The sequence below is a fragment of the Mobula hypostoma genome, chromosome 5 (assembly GCF_963921235.1).
Source record: "Mobula hypostoma chromosome 5, sMobHyp1.1, whole genome shotgun sequence".
Classification (NCBI taxonomy): Eukaryota; Metazoa; Chordata; class Chondrichthyes; order Myliobatiformes; family Myliobatidae; genus Mobula; species Mobula hypostoma.
The window spans coordinates 120,880,679-120,901,948 of record NC_086101.1 but is presented as its reverse complement, the minus strand read 5'-3'; the positions used below and the strand labels follow the sequence as shown (position 1 = coordinate 120,901,948).

General features: G+C 43.5%; 1 protein-coding gene across 1 annotated transcript in view; it reads right to left on the bottom strand.

The window, feature by feature from the left end:
• The window catches only part of ift74 (intraflagellar transport 74), a 256,862-nt gene that overhangs the window by 126,204 nt on the left and 109,388 nt on the right, over window positions 1–21,270 (bottom strand). Inside the window, exon 10 of the mRNA XM_063047634.1 lies at window positions 18,943–19,086. Within this exon, the coding sequence (XP_062903704.1) occupies window positions 18,943–19,086 (144 nt within the window). The remainder of the gene's footprint in view (window positions 1–18,942; window positions 19,087–21,270) is intronic.

Sequence of the window (21,270 nt, the reverse complement as noted above, 5' to 3'; positions counted from 1 at the left end):
TTAATTCTGCATTACAGAGTATAATGTCAGGGCAGGGAACAAAATTACAAGTAAAACACTATCTGAACGAAAGCTCCATGGAAGTAAGTAAAAAGGTGTACAAGACTTGATAGTGAAATATCTTTGTTAAAGTTAAAGACAGCAAAAATGCAACAGCTAATAACCATGAAGTACTGAGGTGAATGTAGTACTTTAGCTGATTAATATTGTCATGATTTGCATGGTATCACAAGGCAAAAAGTGAGTCCTCTTTGGCACAATACTCAAATGCTGGATTATAGTTATACTTGACTACACAACTCCGCTGTCCATTCATCCTTCCCCACTGACCTCCCTCCTGGCACTTATCCTTGCAAGCGGAACAAGTGCTACACCTGCCCTTACACCTCCGCCCTCACTACCATTCAGGGCCCCAAACAGTCCTTCCAAGTGAGGCGACACTTCACCTGTGAGTCTGTTGGGGTTATATACTGTGTTCGGCACTCCCGGTACAGCCTCCTGTACACTGGTTAGAGCCAATGTAGATTGGGAGATTGGCCACCCATTTTAATTCCACTTCCCATTCCCATTCTGATATGTCCATCCATGGCCACCTCCACTATCGTGATAAGGCCACATTTAGGTTGGAGAAACAACACCTTATATTCTGTTTGGGTAGTCTCCAACTTGATGGCATGAACAAAGATCTCTCAGACTTCCAGTAATGCCTTCCCCCCACCACCCCTTCACCATTTCCCATCACCTTTTCCCTCTCTCATGTCATCTCCTTGCCTGTCCATTGCCTCCTTCTAGTGCTCCTCCCCCTCTCTTTCCTTCCTCCATGGCCTTCTGTCTCGTTCACCAATCAACTTCCTAGTTCTATGCTTCATCCCTCCCCCTCCAAGTTTCAGCTATCACCTGGTGTTTCTCTCTCCCTTGCCCCAACCTTTTAAATCTATAACCATATAACAATTACAGCACGGAAACAGGCCATCTTGGCCCTTCTAGTCCATGCTGAACGCTTACTCTCACCTAGCCCCATCTAGCTGCACTCAGCCCATAACCCTCCATTCCCTTCCTGTCCACATGCCTATCCAATTTTTTTTAAATGACAAAAACGAACCTGCCTCTACCGTAACCTCAATAATAACAGGATTGTCGTGGTGGGAGAATTTAATTCCCCAATATTCATTGGCGAGGGGTTTAGATGGGGTGGAGTTTGTTAAGTGTGTTCAGGAAGGTTTCCTGACACAATATGTAAACAGGCCTACAAGGAGGCTGTACTTGGGAAATGAACATGGTCAGGTGTCAGGTCTCTCAGTGGGAGAGCATTTTGAAGATAGTAATCACAATTCTATCTGCTTTACCATAGCATTGGAAAAGGACAGGAATAGACAAGTTAGGAAAGCGTTTAATTGGAGTAAGGGGAAATATGAAGCTATCAGGCAGGAACTTGGAAGCATAAATTGGGAACAGATGTTCTCAGGGAAATGTACAGCAGAAATGTGGCAAATGTTCAGTGGATATTTGTGTGGTGTTCTGCATAGGTATGTTCCAATGAGACAAGGAAAGTATGGTAGGGTACAGGAACCATGATGTACAAAGGCTAATGAAAATCTAGTCAAGAAGAAAAGAAAAGCTTACGAAAAGTTCAAAAAACTAAGTAATAATAAAGATCTAGAAAATTATAAGACTAGCAGGAAGGAGCTAAGAATGAAATTAGGAAGGGGCCATGAGAAGACAAGAGGATGATGTGAGAGAATTGGACCAATCAAGATGACAGTGGAAAAGTGTGCATGGAACCGGAGGAGATGGCGGAGTATTTGCTTTAGTATTCACTACAGAAAAGGACCTTGGCAATTGTAGGAATGATTTACAGCGGACTGAAAAACCTGAGCATATAGACATTAAGAAAGAGGATGTGCTGGAGCTTTTGGAAAGCATCAAGTTGGCTAAGTCACCAGAACTGGACGAGATGTACCCCAGGCTACTGTGGGAGGCAAGGGAGGAGATTGCTGAGCCTCTGGCAATGATCTTTGTTTGCATCAACAATCAACAATGTGGACAGGAGAGGTTTCAGAGGACTACTTTCTACTTCTCAGTCTTTTTTTTTCTCCAGTCCTGCCAAAGGGTTTCAGCCTGAAACATTGATTGTACTTTTTTCCATAGATGCTGCCTGGCCTGCTGAGTTCCTCCAGCATTTCGTCTGTTGCTCGGATTTCCAGCATCTGCAGATCACTCTTCCTTCAGTTAGTCCTGACGAAGGGTCTCGGCCTGAAACGTCGACTGCACCTCTTCTTAGAGATGCTGCCTGGCCTGCTGCGTTCACCAGCAACTTTTATGTGTGTTGTTCTCTTGTTTCTGATCTGTTTAAAGATATGGGGTTGGATACTTATCATGAAAGTGTAACATTATTACAGCTCGAGACAGCAGAATTCAGAGTTCAATTCCAACGTCATTCCAACATGTACCCCCAGGCACATGTTCGGCACAGTATTGTGGGCTGAAGGGCCTGCATTGTGCTGTAGGTTTTCTACGTTTCTATGTCATCTGTAAGGAATGCGTGAGATTTTTCTCAGTACTTCCCCCAGTCCAAAGACAAACAGGTGAGTAGGCTAAATGGACATTGTAAATTATTCCATGATTGGGCTCATATTAAATTGAGGGTTGCTGGGTAGCACAGTTCAAAGGGCCTATTCCGAGCTGTATCTCAATAAATAAATAAATTCTTATTTTCTCAGAAAATTATGTACCTTTAAAACGCTTCTTTAAAAGCTTAAGGAAGCAGAATTTTTCAACATTTTAATGGCAAAAATACATAAATATTTGATAAGGGGTCAAAAGATTACAATAGATCAAAGGAAATGCATTATTGAGGTTACAGTCAGATCATCTGCAACAGGCCTAAGAGCACTGACGGCTGACTCCTGCTCCTAAGTCTATACAGTGTTTTAAGCAGATACAAAAACTGCTGGGCCAACTTGCTACACAGAGAGGAATAATATCTGCTTTTGGATCTGAAAGAGGGGAGGAGGATGAATATGGAAATATGCATTGGCATGATAAGGAGCCTCCTCCTGAGGATCCTCAACTGATACACAACTGAGAAGAGCCTGTGTCACTGCCAACACAATTGCACCACCCCTCCCCCCAGTTACTATCATAAAGGATGGGGTGGGGAGGGAAATCAAAACCAAAATGTAATATACACTACCCCATTCAGGGTACAGAGATGAGGGATATTGCTAAGGTCATTGGGACATATGTGCCCTGGGATGATTCTAGAAAGCTATTCCAAGTAATTAGCTACCAGAGAGCAATACACAGTCTAGATGATGCAGAGGAAAGGGGATATATTATAATATGCTTGCACCTGAACGTAAAATCTGCTTTGCCAGAAGCACATCGACACGCTAAGGGTATAAATAAGGAATTAAAGAATGCAATATTGATTGTTGTAGGTGTTAACGGAGGGGAGCTGGTAGACACACAAGACAAATGTTCAGAGGAAAGGAGAACACCGCACTGCATTTGCATCCCATTTTTGGATAGTGTTCCAAGGAGTACTGTATATTGTGATGCCAAACAAAGCTATCGGACGATTGATGCTAATGAGAGAGATAAGAGAGACAATGGAGAAACATTCAAAATGTTAATAAGAGAGAAGAGAGGGATTAACGGAAAAGAAACACAATTCAGAATATTGACCGACTGGTTACTTTGAACTGTTTGAAGTTTGATGGACAGGTGATACCCAGCAGGGGGATAAAAAGATCAGGTTCGCTAAGGCACACGACACACCACGACACCACGAGACAACGAGACCCTGGAAAGAGCGGTGTGCCCCCACAGCTGGTGGGAGTTTGGAGGTCCGGTTGGCGGGAACCAACCAGAGGCTCACAGGGTGAAAAGGTATGATCGGTGGGAACCTGGGGTGTCCGCCCTTGCCTGGGTACCGGGTTCACCGCGGAAGAACAATCGTATCCGGAACGGAGGGGTCACAGTCGGTGACCACAGTGGGATAGAACACATAAAAGGGTCGGCCCAAAACCAACTGCGAAGACATCAAAGGTCTGCCTGATGCAAATTGCATCTCTCTCTCTCTCTCTCTCTCTCTCCCCCCCCACCAATGGTACCACACTAACTGCACTAAACTGAACTGAACTCTGCGTCACTTAAGATCATTTTACCCCTAGACTGCGATAGAGCTTGGTTGATTCCTATTACCCTAGTTCTGTGTATATGTGTGTATTATCATTGCTAACCTGTCACATTTATATCCTTACGATTAGAGTACTGTATTACTTAGTTCTTTAATAAAACTTTATTAGTTCCTAGAAATCCAGACTCCAACAGGTGTTCCATTTCTGCTGGTTTGGCAACTCAGTTACGGGGTACGTAACATAAGTGGGGATCTCGTCCGGGATTTTGAATGCCAAATTTGGGACTGGGTAAATTGATTAGGTTAAAATTCCCAAAGGAAAGAAAGGGCAAACAGCAGAAATGGAGATTGAGGAATTTCTAAAGGCGCCAACCTTGGAGGCATTAGAGGATGCCAGGAAATCAGAATTGGTGACTGTTGCCAAACGGTTGAATCTTTTTAAGAGGAAGTTGACAATGAGGAGAGCGGAGATGCACAGAGCTATCATTGAGCATTATGTATCTAAAGGTGTGTTTCCCCAAGGGGAGCTGGAGGTGGTATCTATGAGCAAATCTGGTGGAGAAGCAGTGCAGCTGCAGATGGAAAAATTGAGACTCGAGCACGAGCTCCGGGTAAAGCAGCTGGAACGAGAAGAGAGAGACAGGCAGTTAGAACGAGAAGAGAGGCAGTTAGAACGGGAAGAGAGGGAGAAGCAGAAGGAAAGGGAATTTGAGCTGGAGAAGTTAAGGATGACACTAGAGCAGGGCCACATGCCGAACCAAGATGGAGGGTTCAGGGCGAACCAGGAGGTTAGGCTGGTTCCCCCATTTGAGGAGGCCGATGTTAATCGGTACTTTCTACATTTTGAAAAAGTCGCTGCAAGTCAGGACTGGCCGAGGGATAAGTGGGCTGTTTTGCTTCAGAGCGTACTTAAGGGGAAGGCTCAGCAAGCTTACTCGGCATTGTCCGCCGAAGATGCCCAGAGGTATGATGTGGTGAAAGTGGCTATACTCAGGATTTATGAGTTGGTCCCGGAGGCATACCGGCAAAGGTTCCGGAATGTGAGGAAGCAGTGGGGCCACATGTATTTAGAGTTTGCCCATGAGATGCAGATGTATTGTGAGCGTTGGTGCGCCTTGAAAGGGGTCAGTGGGGATTATGACAGACTGCTACAGCTAATACTGATTGAGCAATTTAAAGGTTGTGTCCCTGAAGGTACGAGGCCCTATCTAGATGAGAAAGAGGCAGAAACCTTAGTCGCAACTGCTAAGTTAGCGGATGAGTACGCGTTAACACACAAAGCAAAGTTTACCCCGAGTAAAAGCTACCAGAAGGGTAGCCGAGAGGGCGGAGAGAGTCCTCTGGAAAAGCCAGAAAGTAAGCCGGGGGACTAGTGAGAAGGATAAGGAAGACAGGAAGCAGTTTGGTAGGAAGTCTCCTGGGGATGTATGCTAATTGTGGGAAAGCCGTTCACTTTGCATCCAGGTGCTTTGCCCCAAAGAAGGAGACGGGGAAAGGAAAAACGACGACTCCGACTGGCTGAATTGAGCATGCAAACAAACCGCTAGCGGAGAAGAGGTCTGATAGAGTTCAGGAAGGGCGCGAGAAGTTTATTTCGGCCGAATTGGTGTCAGTGAAGGAGGGGTCAAACCTAGTTCCAGTACGGATCTGGAGAGACACTGGGGCTTGTCAGTCATTGATCTTAAGGAGTGTGTTAGACTTTAGTTCAGAGACCGAGACTGGGGAGGTCAGTGTGATAAAAGGCATTGGGAAAGGGACTGAAGCAGTACCTTTGCACCAGATACACCTAAAAAGTGACTTGGTCTCCGGACCGGTCACGATAGGGGTGAGGCCTGAATTACCGATGGAAGACGTGGAGGTCTTACTCGGTAGTGACCCTGCAGGCAGAGATGTGTACCCAGCAGTAAAACTGACAAGCAAGCCTGCCAGGATTGAAGACCCGCCCATGGACTCATAGGTTTATCCCGTTTGCGCAGTGACTCAGTGCACGTCCAGAAAGGCTGCCGAAGCGAATGTAGATTTAGCTGAGACGTTTTTACCAACCTTGTACCAGGAGGGGTTAGAAAGTGAGAAGAAGGAGCATAGTGGAGCGGAAGGAAGTGAGGGAGTTGAGGTAGACTTATCATTAGTGAGGAAGGAATTTATACAGGCACAGGAACGAGACGAGGAGCTGATGGTTTTGATGGAGACAGCTCTCTCCGAAGCAGAAATAAAGAAGGAACCAGTGGGCTATTATGTGAAGGAGGGAGTACTAATGAGGAAGTGGAGACCAAGTACCGTGCCCACAGATGAGGAGTGGGGGATGGTGCACCAGGTGGTAGTGCTGAAAATTTATAGGGACGAGATTATTAACCTGGCCCACAAGATACCCCTCGGTGGACATTTTGGGGTGAGAAAGACAGTCGATATAATTAAGGAAGAGTTTTACTGGCTGAACATGAGGAAGGATATTGTTGAATATTGTAGGCGATGTCATTTATGTCAGGTGGTAGGAAAGCCAAATCAGGTCCTGCCTAAAGCGCCCCTTCAACCGATACCCGCTTTCGAGCAACCTTTTTCCCGAATAATTGTGGATTTTGTCGGTCCCCTGCCCAGAACTGCGAGTGGGCGAGAGTATGTGATGACTATGATGTGCGCCGCCACCAGGTTTCCGGAGGCTGTGCCCCCGGTAAGCGTCAAGGCTCCCGCAGTGGTAAAGGCACTTCTGAAATTTTTCACTACGGTGGGGTTGCCCAGGGAAATCCAGTCAGATCAGGGGAGTGTCTTCACATCTCACACATTCCGACAGATATTGGATGAGATGGGAGCAAAGCAGATTTTGGCCCCCGCGTACCACCCAGAGACCCAAGGGGCGTTGGAAAGATTCCACGTGACATTAAAGACCATGATTAAAATTTATTGTCAAGAGAACGCTAGGGGCTGGGATGATGCCTTGCCTCTTCTGCTAATTGCCGTAAGGGACACAGTTCAGGAGTCACCGGGGTTCAGCCCATTCGAGCTCGTCTTCGGTCATCGGCCCAGAGGACCCCTGACCTTACTGAAAGAGCAATGGTCCAGTCCGGCAGTACAAGTCAATGTGATTGACTATGTTTTAAAATTTCGTGAGAGGCTTAAAAGGATCTGTGACCTTGCCAAAGAAAATCTATGACACTCCCAAACTAAAATGAAACAGTGTTATGATAGACATGCCAGCGAACAAGTGTTTCAAGTGGGCGATTGGGTCTTAGTTCTGTTTCCAGTGGTAACCAACCCCCTCCAGGCGAGATTCCACGGTCCGTACAAAGTGATTAAAAAGATAGACTCTTGAATTATGTTATCGAAACGTTGGACAGGCATAAGCCAACACAATTGGTACACATTAACATGTTAAAAGCTTACCACGATCAGAAAGCAGATCTAGTTGGTGTTATCACGAAAATTAATGAGGCTGGGATGTCAAATGATAAGGAGAAAACCCACCTGGAAAAGATAAATATGGTGCCGACCAGATTGGAGAACTCTATTGTTTTGGCCAACTTTGCTGAGCAGGTCTCTCACTTAACCCCCGAACAGAGCGAGCCACTGATAAAGCTAATTAACCGGCATGCAGACGCATGTCTGGATGTCCCGAGGCGATGCAAAGGGACGGTGCATGATGTTGTTGTCACCTCAGACCGGCCTATTAAACAACACCCCTATAGGATGAACTTGGAGAAGGGCAAGCTAGTGGAGAAAGAAATTGAACACATGCTAGCCACAGATATTATTAGGCCATCCAAATCGGAATGGGCGTCCCCCTGTGTGGTTGTCCCGAAAGTCAATGGGAGCATACGATTCTGTACAGATTACAGAAAAGTGAACGCCATCACAAAAATTGATGCGTACCCCACCCCAAGGGTTGACGATTGCATCGATAAAGTGGGGAGAGCTAAGTACATCACAAAGATCGATTTGCTACAAGGTTACTGGTACGTTCCTTTAACCGACCGGGCTAGAGAAATCTCAGCATTCGTCACTCCATCCGGGTTATACGAGTATAATGTTTTACCTTTTGGCATGAAAAACGCCCCAGGGACCTTCCAGAGGATGATTAATTCAGTGATAAAAGGGTTAAAGAACGCAGGTAGTGACGATTATATTGACGATTTAGTGGTCTGGAGTGACACGTGGGAGGAGCACATTGTGGCAGTAGAGGAACTGCTTAAACGGCTGTCTGAAGCCAATCTGACAGTGAACCTCGCAAAAAGTGAATTCGGCCACATGAAGGTCACTTATCTAGGATTTGTGGTAGGACAGGGGCAGCTGGCACTGATGCAGGCTAAGGTGCAGGCTATCTCTGAAGTTCCCATCCCGACAGACAAGAGAGCCCTGGGAAGGTTCTTGGGGATGGTGGGGTACTATCGGAAGTTTCACAAAAACTTTGCGGATATTACCCTCCCTCTTACTAAGCTCTTGCCGAAGAATGCGAAGTTTGTGTGGGACGACCTCTGTCAACAAGCCTTCGAGAGTCTGAAGGCGATTCTGTGTCACCACCCTGTATTGAGTGCGCCTGACTTTTCAAAACCCTTCTCCCTAGCAACAGATGCTAGCGACGAAGCGGCCGGGGCGGTGCTGTTGCAGACAGACAAAGAGGAGATTGACCACCCAGTGGCTTATTTTTCTAAGAAGTTTCATGTCCATCAGAGAAATTATTCCACTGTGGAGAAGGAATTACTGGCAATCATACTCGCATTACAACATTTTGAGGTTTATATTTGTCCGGCACGGAAACCACTGATAATTTACTCTGATCACAACCCATTAGTGTTTTTGGATACTATGAAGGATAAACACAAAAGGTTACTAAGTTGGAGCATGGTCTTACAGGAATTTGATATTAAAATAAAAAATATAAAAGGAACGGACAATGTGATTGCTGACTGTCTGTCAAGGTGTTGAAACTTAAAGTTCTTTGTATTAGCTGAATAGCTGATGACTACCTGTATATTAGTGTGTATCTAATAATGTGCATTCATGCCCATGATTTTTACCCTGGTAAAAATCCTTTTAAGGATAGGGGTGTGACGCCAAACAAAGCTATCGGACGATTGATGCTAATGAGATAAGAGAGACAATGGAGAAACATTCAAACTGCTAATAAGAGAGAAGACAGGGATTAACGGAAAAGAAACACAATTCAGAATATTGACAGACCGGTTACTTTGAACCTGAACTGTTTGAAGTTTGATGGACAGATGGTACCCCAGCAGGGGGATAAAAAGAGCAGGTTCGCTAAGGCACGCAACACACCACGACACCACGAGACAACGAGACCCTGGAAAGAGCGGTGTGCCCCACAACTGGTGGGAGTTTGGAGGTCCGGTTCGCGGGAACCGACCAGAGGCTCACAGGGTGAAAAGGTACGATCGGTGGGAACCTGGGGTGTGTGTCCGCCCTTGCCTGGGTGCCGGGTTCACCGCGGAAGAACGATTGTATCGGGAACGGAGGGGTCACAGTCGGTGACCACAGCCAGATAGAAGACATAAAAGGGTCGGCCCGAAACCAACTGCGAAGACATCAAAGGTCTGCCCGATCCAAATTGCATTCCTCTCTCTCTCTCTCTCTCTCTCTAATGGTACCACAACAGCGATTACTGCGAACTGCACTAAACTGAACTGAACTCTGCGTCACTTAAGACTGATCATTTTACCTCTAGACTGCAATAGAGCTTGGTTGATTCCTATTACCCTAGTTCTGTGTATATGTGTGTATTATCATTGCTAACCTGTCACATTTATATCCTTACGATTAGAGTACTGTATTACTTAGTTCTTTAATAAAACTTTATTAGTTCCTAGTAATCCAGACTCCAACAGGTGTTCCATTTCTGCTGGTTTGGCAACCCAGTTACGGGGTATGTAATAATATGTATTAACATTAAATCAGAGATTGGACTCACTGCAGGGTCAGAATATGTGGGAAATCTGGTTAACGGATATCATGCTTTAAACTTGCTATATGTTTACTTGTACATGATGAATAACTTCCAACATTTCTTTGTTTTAAAGTATTAAAAAATAACTTATTTCCCCAATTTTGTTTAATTGTAAGTGATTATTTTGGTATGGTTTAACCCTTAGGACCAAGAGAATTTCTGAAATGGCATAAAGTGTGAATGGTTTGCATCTTTTAATTGTGTGAAGTGAGTTCATAGAGAGAGCACGGGCTGTTCTGTGTTTGCTTAAATGATGATGGGAAGTTCGAAATAATATTGTGCTTTCGACCAAAGAGAAATATTTTACTCTGGAGTGAATTCACCTTTACGTTTTAAAATCTGGTAATGTGACAGAGCCCCATGCAGTAAGTATTTTATTCCCTCCTTGGTTCCTTGTAAAATGTGTAAAAGCTTTTCACGGTGATAATTAACTGTTTATTTAGGTTTTGCAGTTCTTATGAACGTTCTAAAGGAAGAAAAGTACAAGCATGGATTTTTGTTCTGTTTTTTGGCTTTCTTTATTGGTTTTCCACATAATTGCTTTTATAGAAATCCTGATTCGACACTGACTGTGTAGCATTAAGAAAACTGGAACTCTGTGTATCTGTATTCTGGACACAAGATGCCCACATTTCAGAGGGAAATAGGCATTTGGGTTAATGGCTCATTGGTGAATAGTTAAATTGGGAATTTGAAATTAACAATTTTGGAAAGATTAAAATATCTTGAGAGCAATCCTAAAAGTTGCTTTACTAACAAGACTGCTTTCTTTTATAGAACATAAAAGATGTTGTTCAAGACTTGGAACATTTTGATCTTGAGGTTGAGATTCCTTTGAAAATAGCTTTGATGCAATCAGTGTTTAGTCATGCAAATTGCAAATGGAAGAAGGTAAGGAGTTTCTCTGGGGGCTCTACTGTAATACAGTATGTGGATGACCTCCTATTGTCCTCCCCAAGAAATGAAACTTGTGAGCAGGACTCTCTCTACCTTTTACATAAACTAGTTAAGAAAGGTCATAAAGTATCATTGGTTAAGGCTCAGATGGAGGCAATAGACAAAGCCCCGCAGCATCCCTGGGGATGACTGGGTATTGAAGATTGCGGATTTTAGATTATGCTGCTATTGTTAGTTCTGTCCAGAAAATAACTATTACCAGTCAACCAGATCTGTTATGCTGGACCCCAAATGCTGAGGAAGAATTTGAACATATAAAAGAGGCAATGATATCTGTCCCAGCTTTGAGACCCCCAGACAATAGGAGTTTCAACTTTTCATTCACCATAAGAATTCCATAAGACACCATAAGACTTCTGGACAAGGTAGCGCATACGTACAACGCTCCTTCAGTCAACATCTGGATAGATCATGAAACCACATATTTCACTTCTTTTATGTCTTTTACGTTTGTTTTTCGTCTTGAATGTGATTCTGGAACTGTTGGAGCCTGTGATTTGCAGTTTGGAGATCATTTGCATGTTTCAGCATTCTACAGTCTCAGAGGTGATTCTGGGTGTACAGGCAGCATGCAGGAACCTTGTGGCGAGAAGGCTGCAAGACATTGTTCAACTCCATTTTGCCAATTAAAGCTTCCATTGTTCGCCAATTGAAGTGACAAGGGAGACTGAAATGCTGGCTTCCTGTCTTTCTATCACTGGGGATCGCTGCTACTGGAGAGGGGAGATTGCTCTGCATGGAGAGGGAGAATGGTGCCTAGGTTTTCTGTGTTTTGGATGTGGACTTGGACTGTGGACTTTTCTTTCAGTCTTATGGTTTTTTGTATTCTGTGTTTTTTTCCAGATCTTTCTCATTTTTTGTATGCAGGGGAGGGGATTTGGGAGTTGATGTGTCTGTTCCATTTATGTTCATATTGTTTGTATGGGGAGGAGGGATTTGGGGGTTAATGATCATACTGCCTTTTTTTTCTTTCTTGGTTTCAGGGCTATCTGGAGAAGAAGAATTTCAGAGTTGTATCCTCTAATAATATATGAACATTTGAACCTTTGAATGGTTTTGTTCAGGTCGTCTTAACTCAGTACCATGGGGAAAGACAAAGGCCGATTGTTTATTTCAGTTAGGCCCAATAGCCAGAGGTTTACGAGGTTGTCTTCCAGCAGTGGCAGTCTCTTACTGTTCGGCACATATAGTCTCTGACACTTAAACAGCTTACTCATGTCCATGTCCTACATTCAGTGGAAACATTACTGATTGCCATGCAATACCTTACCCCCTGCTAAGCAAACTAAGTACAAACTGAGTTATTAATAAACTCAAATGTTAGAATTACTTGCAGTGAAGCTCTTAATTTGGCCACTCTTCTCTCCACGGAGGAAGACGCTGCTGTGAAACGGTTGCACAAGAAGTAATAAAACCCCAAACACGAGAAAATATGCAGATGCTGGAAATCCAAAGCAACACACACAAAATGCTGGAGGAACTCAGCAGGCCAGGCAGCAATTTGTGTGTAATGAAACCCAGTGTGGACCTTATTGATACTCCCGTTGTTAATGCCGATTTAATTTTCTTTATTGACAATGTGGCTTTATGTAACAATATGGGAGAACCATGTGCAGGATATACAATTGTTTCCCTCACTCATGTTGTGGAGACAGCAGCACTTCCTGTCTCTACTTCGGCACAACTAGCAAGCTCTTTGCACTTCGTAAACACAAAATAATCTGCAGATGCTGGGGTCAAAGCAACACAAAGCTCTTTGCACGTACTAGGAACACAAGTTGCTGGTGAATGCAGCAGGCCAGGCAGCATCTCTAGGAAGAGGTGCAGTCGACGTTTCAGGCCGAGACCCTTCGTCAGGACTAACCAGCAACTTTTATGTGTGTTGCTTGAATTTCCAGTATCTGCAGAATTCCTGTTGTTTGCACTTACCAGGGCTTGTATTCTTGCTAAAGGCCAGACTGCCAATATTTATACTGACTCACACTACATCTTCTAAGTATCACATGATTATGGACAGATCTGGAAATTACAGGGATTTTTGACCTCGGAAGGTTCCCCTATTTAAAAAAAAACTCAGTGCACATACAAAACTTATTGGCAGCATTACAGAAGTCTAAACAGGCTGCGATTATTAAATGTGCAATACATACAGGACAAATGGATGAGGTCTATAAGGGTAATAAAGTGGCAGTTTGTACTGCAAAAGCAGCAGCAATTAGGCCCACCCTTGTTGTGCCAGAAACAAGCAGCCCCACACAGTTGGCCTTGATGACACTTTGCACTTTGGAGGACATACGAGGATACCAGTCCAATGCTCCATCGATCGAAAGGGTAAAGTGGAAAAAGCTGGGCTGTAAGCAGCACAGCGTTATGTGGCTTCACTCCAATGGACGCATTGTGGCCCCAGGTACATTGGTACTGTGGGTTACCTGATGAGTTCACAAGTTCACACATGCAGGCACGAAGGGAATTATTAATTAAATAAACCAAACTTGGTATGCCAGTGGAGTATCTTAAATTGCAGAACATATCTGTAGATAATGTATGATAATTGCCTTACAGAATCTGGGAATACTGGTGCAAGTAACAAGTAACAGGGGTTTCATACACTGCTGTCAGATGGCCCCCTTTGTACATGTACAGATGGACTTTATTGAATTGTCTTAATGTAAAGGGTATAGGTATGTATTAGTCATTATTAATGTGTTCTCATGATGGGTTGAAGAATTTCCTTGCAGAAAGAATGATGCAGTTACAGTAGCGAAATGTATTTTAAAGGAAATAATCTTGCGATTTGGGATCCCCTGGAAACTATCAAGTGACAATGGTACCCATTTCACTGGTAAAGTAATTAAAGAAGTATGAAAAGCCTTACAGGTGGATCAACATTTCCACTGTAACTACCATCATCAGTTCCGTTCATCCTTTCCTAGTGGAAAGGATGAACGGAACAATTAAACATAAATTGAGCAAAATGTGCAAGAAAACTGGATAAAAAAGTGGAAACAGGTGCTGCCTTTGGTTATGACGACTATTCAAGCCATTGCTAATAGAACCACTGGCTTGCCCCTACATGAAGTCATAATGGGACGGCCCTTAAGCAGATGGATGTACATAACCTTGATGAGAGTATTCTTAACTACTGTATTGTCCTAAAATCAGCATTACCAAATATCATCAACAGGTAAAGGAATCCCAGTGACCATTAGCAGAAGCTAAGTGCGTGGTGCAGGCATTTAAAAGAAAGAATTGTTTGGAACTTCAGTCTGAAGGACCACTTCAGCTATGCTGGTAACCAATACAGCATTCAAGATAACAGAAAAACCATTGTGGATTCGCGCCTCTCACTGTAAGAAGGTGCCTGACAATGTAATTCCACAGATTCACCACCCTCTGGCTAAAGGCCTTTCAACATTTGATGGGATTCTGATTGAAACATCGCATTCTGCTAAATTCTACCCCTCCACCTACTTTTTCTTAGATAAAGTGTCTAAAACGCCTCACAATACTCCATGCATGGTCTAACCAAAGCCTTATAAAGCTTCAGCATTACATTATTGCTTTTGCATTCTAATTCTCTTGAACCAGTGGATGTGGTATATTTGGATTTTCAAAAGGCTTTTGACAAGGTCCCACACAGGAGATTAGTGTGCAAACTTAAAGCACACGGTATTGGGGGTAAGGTATTGGTGTGGGTGGAGAATTGGTTAGCAGACAGGAAGCAAAGAGTGGGAATAAACGGGACCTTTTCAGAATGGTAGGCGGTGACTAGTGGGGTACCGCAAGGCTCAGTGCTGGGACCCCAGTTGTTTACAATATATATTAATGACTTGGATGAGGGAATTAAATGCAGCATCTCCAAGTTTGCGGATGACACGAAGCTGGGTGGCAGTGTTAGCAGTGAGGAGGATGCTAAGAGGATGCAGGGTGACTTGGATAGGTTGGGTGAGTGGGCAAACTCATGGCAGATGCAATTTAATGTGGATAAATGTGAAGTTATCCACTTTGGTGGCAAAAATAGGAAAACAGATTATTATCTGAATGGTGGCCGATTAGGAAAAGGGGAGGTGCAACGAGACCTGGGTGTCATTATACACCAGTCATTGAAAGTGGGCATGCAGGTACAGCAGGCGGTGAAAAAGGCGAACGGTATGCTGGCATTTATAGCGAGAGGATTCGAGTACAGGAGCAGGGAGGTACTACTGCAGTTGTACAAGGCCTTGGTGAGACCACACCTGGAGTATTGTGTGCAGTTTTGGTCCCCTAATCTGAGGAAAGACATCTTTGCCATAGAGGGAGTACAAAGAAGGTTCACCAGATTGATTCCTGGGATGGCAGGTCTTTCATATGAAGAAAGACTGGATGAACTGGGCTTGTACTCGTTGGAATTTAGAAGATTGAGGGGGGATCTGATTGAAACGTATAAGATCCTAAAAGGATTGGACAGGCTAGATGCGGGAAGATTGTTCCCGATGTTGGGGAGGTCTAGAACGAGGGGTCACAGTTTGAGGATAGAGGGGAAGCCTTTTAGGACCGAGGTTAGGAAAAACTTCTTCACACAGAGAGTGGTGAATCTGTGGAATTCTCTGCCACAGCAAACTGTTGAGGCCAGTTCATTAGCTATGTTTAAAAGGAAGTTAGATATGGCCCTTGTGGCTACAGGGGTCAGGGGGTATGGAGGGAAGGCTGGGTTCTGAGTTGGATGATCAGCCATGATCATAATAAATGGCGGTGCAGGCTCGAAGGGCCGAATGGCCTACTCCTGCACCTATTTTCTATGTTTCTATGTTTCTATGAAATGAATACTACCATTGCATTTTCTTTCATTACCACCTACTCAGCCTGCAAGTTAACCCTAAGGGATACCTGCACGAGGACACCCAAGTCATTTTGCACCCCTGTATTTTGAAATTTCTCTCTATTTAGAAATTAATCAACACCTTCATTCTTTCTCCCAAAGTTCATGACAATGCATTTCCCTACACTATATTCCATCTGACACTTCCTTGCCAATTCGCCCAATCTAAGTCCTTCTACAGACACGCTGCTTCCTCAACACGATTTGCCCCTTCACCTATCTTCGTATTATCCATAAACTTGGCCACAAAGCCATCAATTCCTTTTTCCAAATCATTGACATGTAACGTGAAAAGAAGCGGTCCCATAAAAGACCCCTGTGGAACACCACTAATCACCAGCAGCCAACCAGAAAAGGCTCCCTTTATTCCCATTCGAGGCCTCCAACCAGTCAGCCAATCTTCTATCCATTCTAATATCTTGCCTGTAATACCATGGGCTGTTATCTTGTTAAGCAGCCTCGTATGCAGCACCTTGTCAAAGGCCTTCTGAAAATCCAAATATACAACATCGACTGACTTTCCTTTGTCTATCCTGCCTGTTATTTCCTCAAAGAATTCCAACAGATTTGTCAGGCAAGATTTTCTCTTGAGGAAACCATGCTGACTACAGCCAATTTTAGCATGTGCCTCCAAGTACCCTGAGACCTCATCCTTAATAATCGACTCCAACATCTTTCCAACCACTGAAGTCAGGCTAACTGGTTCATAATTTCCTTTCTTCTGCGTCCCTCCCTTCTTAAAGAGTGGAGTGACATTTGCAATTTTCCAGTCCTCAGGAACCATTCGAGAATCTAGTGATTCCTGAAAGATCATTACTAATATCTCCACAATCTCTTCGGCTACCTCCTTCAAAACCTTGGGGTGTAGTCCATTTGGTCCAGGTGACTTATCTACCTTTGGACTTTTCAGCTTCCCAAGCACCTCCTCCTTAGTAGTAGCAGTGACACTCACTTCTGCCTCTGGACACTCTTGAATCTCTGGCATTCTGCTAGTGTCTTACACAGTGAAGACTGACACAAACACTTTTACAATTCATCCGCCATTTCTTTGTCCCACATTACTACCTCTCCAACATCATTTTCCAGTGGTCCAATATCCACTGTCGACTCTCTTTTAATCTTTATATACTGCATACGAAAAACACTTTTTGTATCCTATTTATACTGTTGGCTTGCTTACCTTGATAATTCATCTGTTCTCTTCACGGCTTTTTGGTTGCCTTCTCATTGAAACCTATAGATGTGGAGGGGATGTTTCCCATGGTGGGACAGTCTAATAGCCTCAGAATAGAGGAATGTCCATTTCGAAAGGAAATGAGAAGGATTTTCTTTAGCCAGAGAGTGGTGAGTCTGTGAAATTTGGTCTGACGAAGGGTTCCGGCCCAAACCGTCGACTGATCTTTTCCACGGATGCTGCCCGACCTGCTGAGTTCCTCCAGCGTGTTGTGAGTGTTGCTGTGGAATTTGTTGCCACACGCAATTGTGGAGGCCAAATCATTGGGTATTTAAGGCAGAGGGTGATAGATTCTTGATTAGTCAGGGCACGAAGGGATACAGAGAGAAGGCAGAAGACTGGGGCTGAGAGGAAAATGGATCAGCCATGATGAAATGGCGATGCAGACTCGATGGGAGAGTGGCCTAATTCTGTTTCTATATCTTATAGTCTTTTTAGATAACACCCAATCCAGAATTGCCATTCCCCTTGTGGTTTCACCCTCAACCTGCTTTAAAAGCCATCCCATAAGTATTTTACAAATTCCCTCTCTTGGGATCCAGCACAAACCTGTTTTTTCCAACCTACCTACATATTGAAATCCCCCATAATTACTACAACATTGCCCTTTTTACATGTCTTTTCTATCTCCTGTTGTAATTTGTAGCCTACATTCTGGCTACTGTTTGGAGGCCTGTATATAACTCCCATTAGGATATTTTTACTGTTGTAGTTTCTTAACTCTACCTACAAGGATTCTCTTTCTTTTGATCCTCTGTAACCACTTCCAAAGAATTTCATTTCATTTTTTTTAAACCAACAGAGCCACCCCACCCCCTCTGTCTACCAGCCTGTGCTTACGAAACAATCAGCACCCTTTAATGTTAAGCTCCTAACTATGATCTTCTTTCAGGCACGACTTACAGATGCCCACATCATACCTGCCAATCTATAACTGTGCTACAAAATTGTTTACCTTATTCCGTATATTTGATGCATTCAAATATAACCTTTAGTCCTGTATTCATCACCCCCTTTTACACTTTAACTCATCTCACTGACTGTAATCTTGCCCTATCATCTGCCTGTCCTTCCTCACAGACTCGTTAGACACTAGTTGTATAACAACCGCCCCATCCTTAGCCCAGCACACCAGTTCCCATCCCCCTGCCAAATTAGTTTATACTCTCCCCAGCATTGAGCACAACTATACCGATCAATGCCACCAGAAAGCATCATCAAGGACCCCCATTACCCAGGCCATGCTCTCTTCTTGCTGCTGCCATCAGGAAGGTGGTACAGGAAACTCAGGACCCATATCACTGGGTTCAGGAAAGGTCATTACCCATCAACCATCACGCTCTTGAACTGAAGGGAATAACTTCACTCCACTCACCTCTACCACAAAACTGTTCCCACAACCTATGGACTCACTTTCAAGGATGTTTCTTTCATGTTCTCAATATTATTTTCTTCTTATTATTATTTTATTTTTTCCCCTTTGTATTTGCGTATTGTTGGTTTGTCCGTCCTGTTGGGTGCAGTTTTTCATGGATTCCATTGTGTTTGTTGGGTTTACTGTGTATGCCTACAAAAAATGAATCTCAGGGTTCTATATGGTGACTTATATGTACTTTGATAATATATTTGCTTTGAACTTTGAAATACCATCATCACCGTGCACCTTTCTTCTGCTAAATGACTTGAATAGCTTTTCAACCATACTTCCTTAATTTCTTTCATATATTGTACACCTTTTCTTAAACCACTGCACTTGGAGAAACTTTAAAAAACTGATTGGCTTAGCAGGTCAATTTCACCTGTTTTAGTAGTCGTTCCCTCTCCTCCTGTGGAGATCCCATACTTTTATTTTCTGCAATCATCTGAGTACAGCGACTTTCAAGCTCATGGAGTTTTTCATACAGAACCACTGCTTCTTGCTTCACCTGGGAATGAGCTATCTCCTGTGGAAAAAGAACAGAATTTTAATTTTATTTTATTAAATTACATGGCTCTTTCTTAAGAACATAGTAAAGCATAACACAGAAAAAGGCCTTTCAGCTTACTATGTCTGTGCCAAATAATTCAAACTAATCGCAGCTGCCTGAACATAGTTTATAGACCTCTGTTGTCTAAATGCTTCTTGGGTGTTGCCATTGTATCTGCTTCCACCAATTTTCCCACCAGCCTGTTCCAGCCACCTAGCAATCTCTGTGTAAAACACTCACCTCATAAATCTCCTTTAAAAATGTCCTTCTTACCTTAAAGCAATGATATTTAACCCAGGGGAAAAAGACTCACTAACCAATCTATGCTTCTCATAATTTTATATACTTCTATCAGAACAGACATAAATCTGCAACACTCCATAGAAAACAATTCAAGTTTGTCCAACATCTCCCATCAGTCAACAGCCTTTAAGTCAAGCAACATACTGGCAAACCTCTTCTGCACCCTCTCCAAAGACTTGCCATTCTTCCTGTAATGCGGTACCAGAACTGTGCACAGACTAGATACTTTTCATCTTTAGCTTTAATGACGAGCGTAGAAAAGCTATGGCGCTTGCTTGTGTTTGAACACAGAACAGTGCAGCACAGTACAGGCCCGTCAGCCCATAATATTGTATCAAACTTTTAACCTACTCCAAGATAAATCTAATCCTTCTCTCCTACATAGCCTTCCGTTTCTCTATCAACCATGTGCCTATCTGAAAGTCTCTTAAATGGCTCTAATGTGTCTGCCTCTACCATCACTCCGTATATCCACCACTCTGCAAAACAAAACTACCTCTAACTACCTCATACTTGTTTGCTGTTTTGGGTTTTTTTCTGCTTGTTGTGTTCTGTGTTGTTCTGCAAGCTTAGTAGGCATGCTATATTGGCACCAGAATGTGTAGTAATGCTTGTGGGCTGCCTCCAACTAGTTGATAATGCAAATACATACTTCACTGTATGTTTTGATGTACACACGGTAAATAAACTTGAATCTTGAATTACTCCTTCTTGTATTAGCAATTTCTGTCCTGAGAAAAAGGCACTACCTGTCCACGTTATCATCTTCTACACCTCTATCAAGTTATCTCTCATCTTCCTTCACTCCAAAGAGAAAACCCTGGCTCACTCAAACTATCCTCATAAGACATGCTCTCTAAACCAGGCAGCATCCCATTAAATCTCCTCTGCATTCTCTCTAAAGCTTCCACATCTTTCCTATAATGATGTCATCAGAACTGAACACAATATCCCAAGCGTTGCCTAACTAGTTTTATAGAGCTGCAACATTACCTCGCAGATCTTGAATTCAATCCCTCAACTAATGAATGCTGATACATCATTTGCTTTCTTAACCATCTTATCAGTTGCATGGCAACTTTGAAGGATCTATAGATGTGAACCCTGAGAGCAAGAGGATTATAAGGGACAAAACTGGTCCTCTGGAAGATCAGAATGATAATCTACACATGGAGCCAAAAGACATGGGGGAGATCTTAAATGCACCTATATTTACTTAGGAGACAGACACAGAGTCTATTGAGATAAGGTAAAACAACAGTGAGCTCATGGACCCTCTACAGATTACAGACGATGAGGTGCTTGCTGTCTTGAGGCAAATTAGGGCGAATAAATCCCCAGAGCTTGATAAGGTGTTCCCTCGTACCCTGTGGGAGGCAAGTGCAAAAATTGCAGGGCCCTATCATTTAAAGGGGCCCTTTAAATCATCCTTAGCGACAAGTGAGGTACTGGAGGATTAGAGGATTGCTGATATTTAAGAAAGGCTCTAAAAATAAACCAGGAAATTATAAGCCAGTGAGCCTTGCATCAGTAGTGGAAAAGTCATTGGAAGGTATTCTAAGGGTGGCAGAGTGGAGATACATCCCTACCAGAGGTGTAAGGTGTTCCTTCCCTCTGCTAGCCTGCAGGTCACCGTTGGGCAAGATTTAGCACCTGCTTAGCCCCCCAATCAGGGTCATGTGAAGCTATGCAAGAAGGTAGTAGATGTTAGCATCAGCAGCTGGTGCATATCACAAGGCCTGGTTATCCAACCACTGACGCCAGGCAGACATTTCCTGAAGAGGATGGTAATGATAGTGGCTGGGGTCACCCGTCTTGTAAAGACACCGCCCAGTAGAAGGTAATGGCAAACCACTT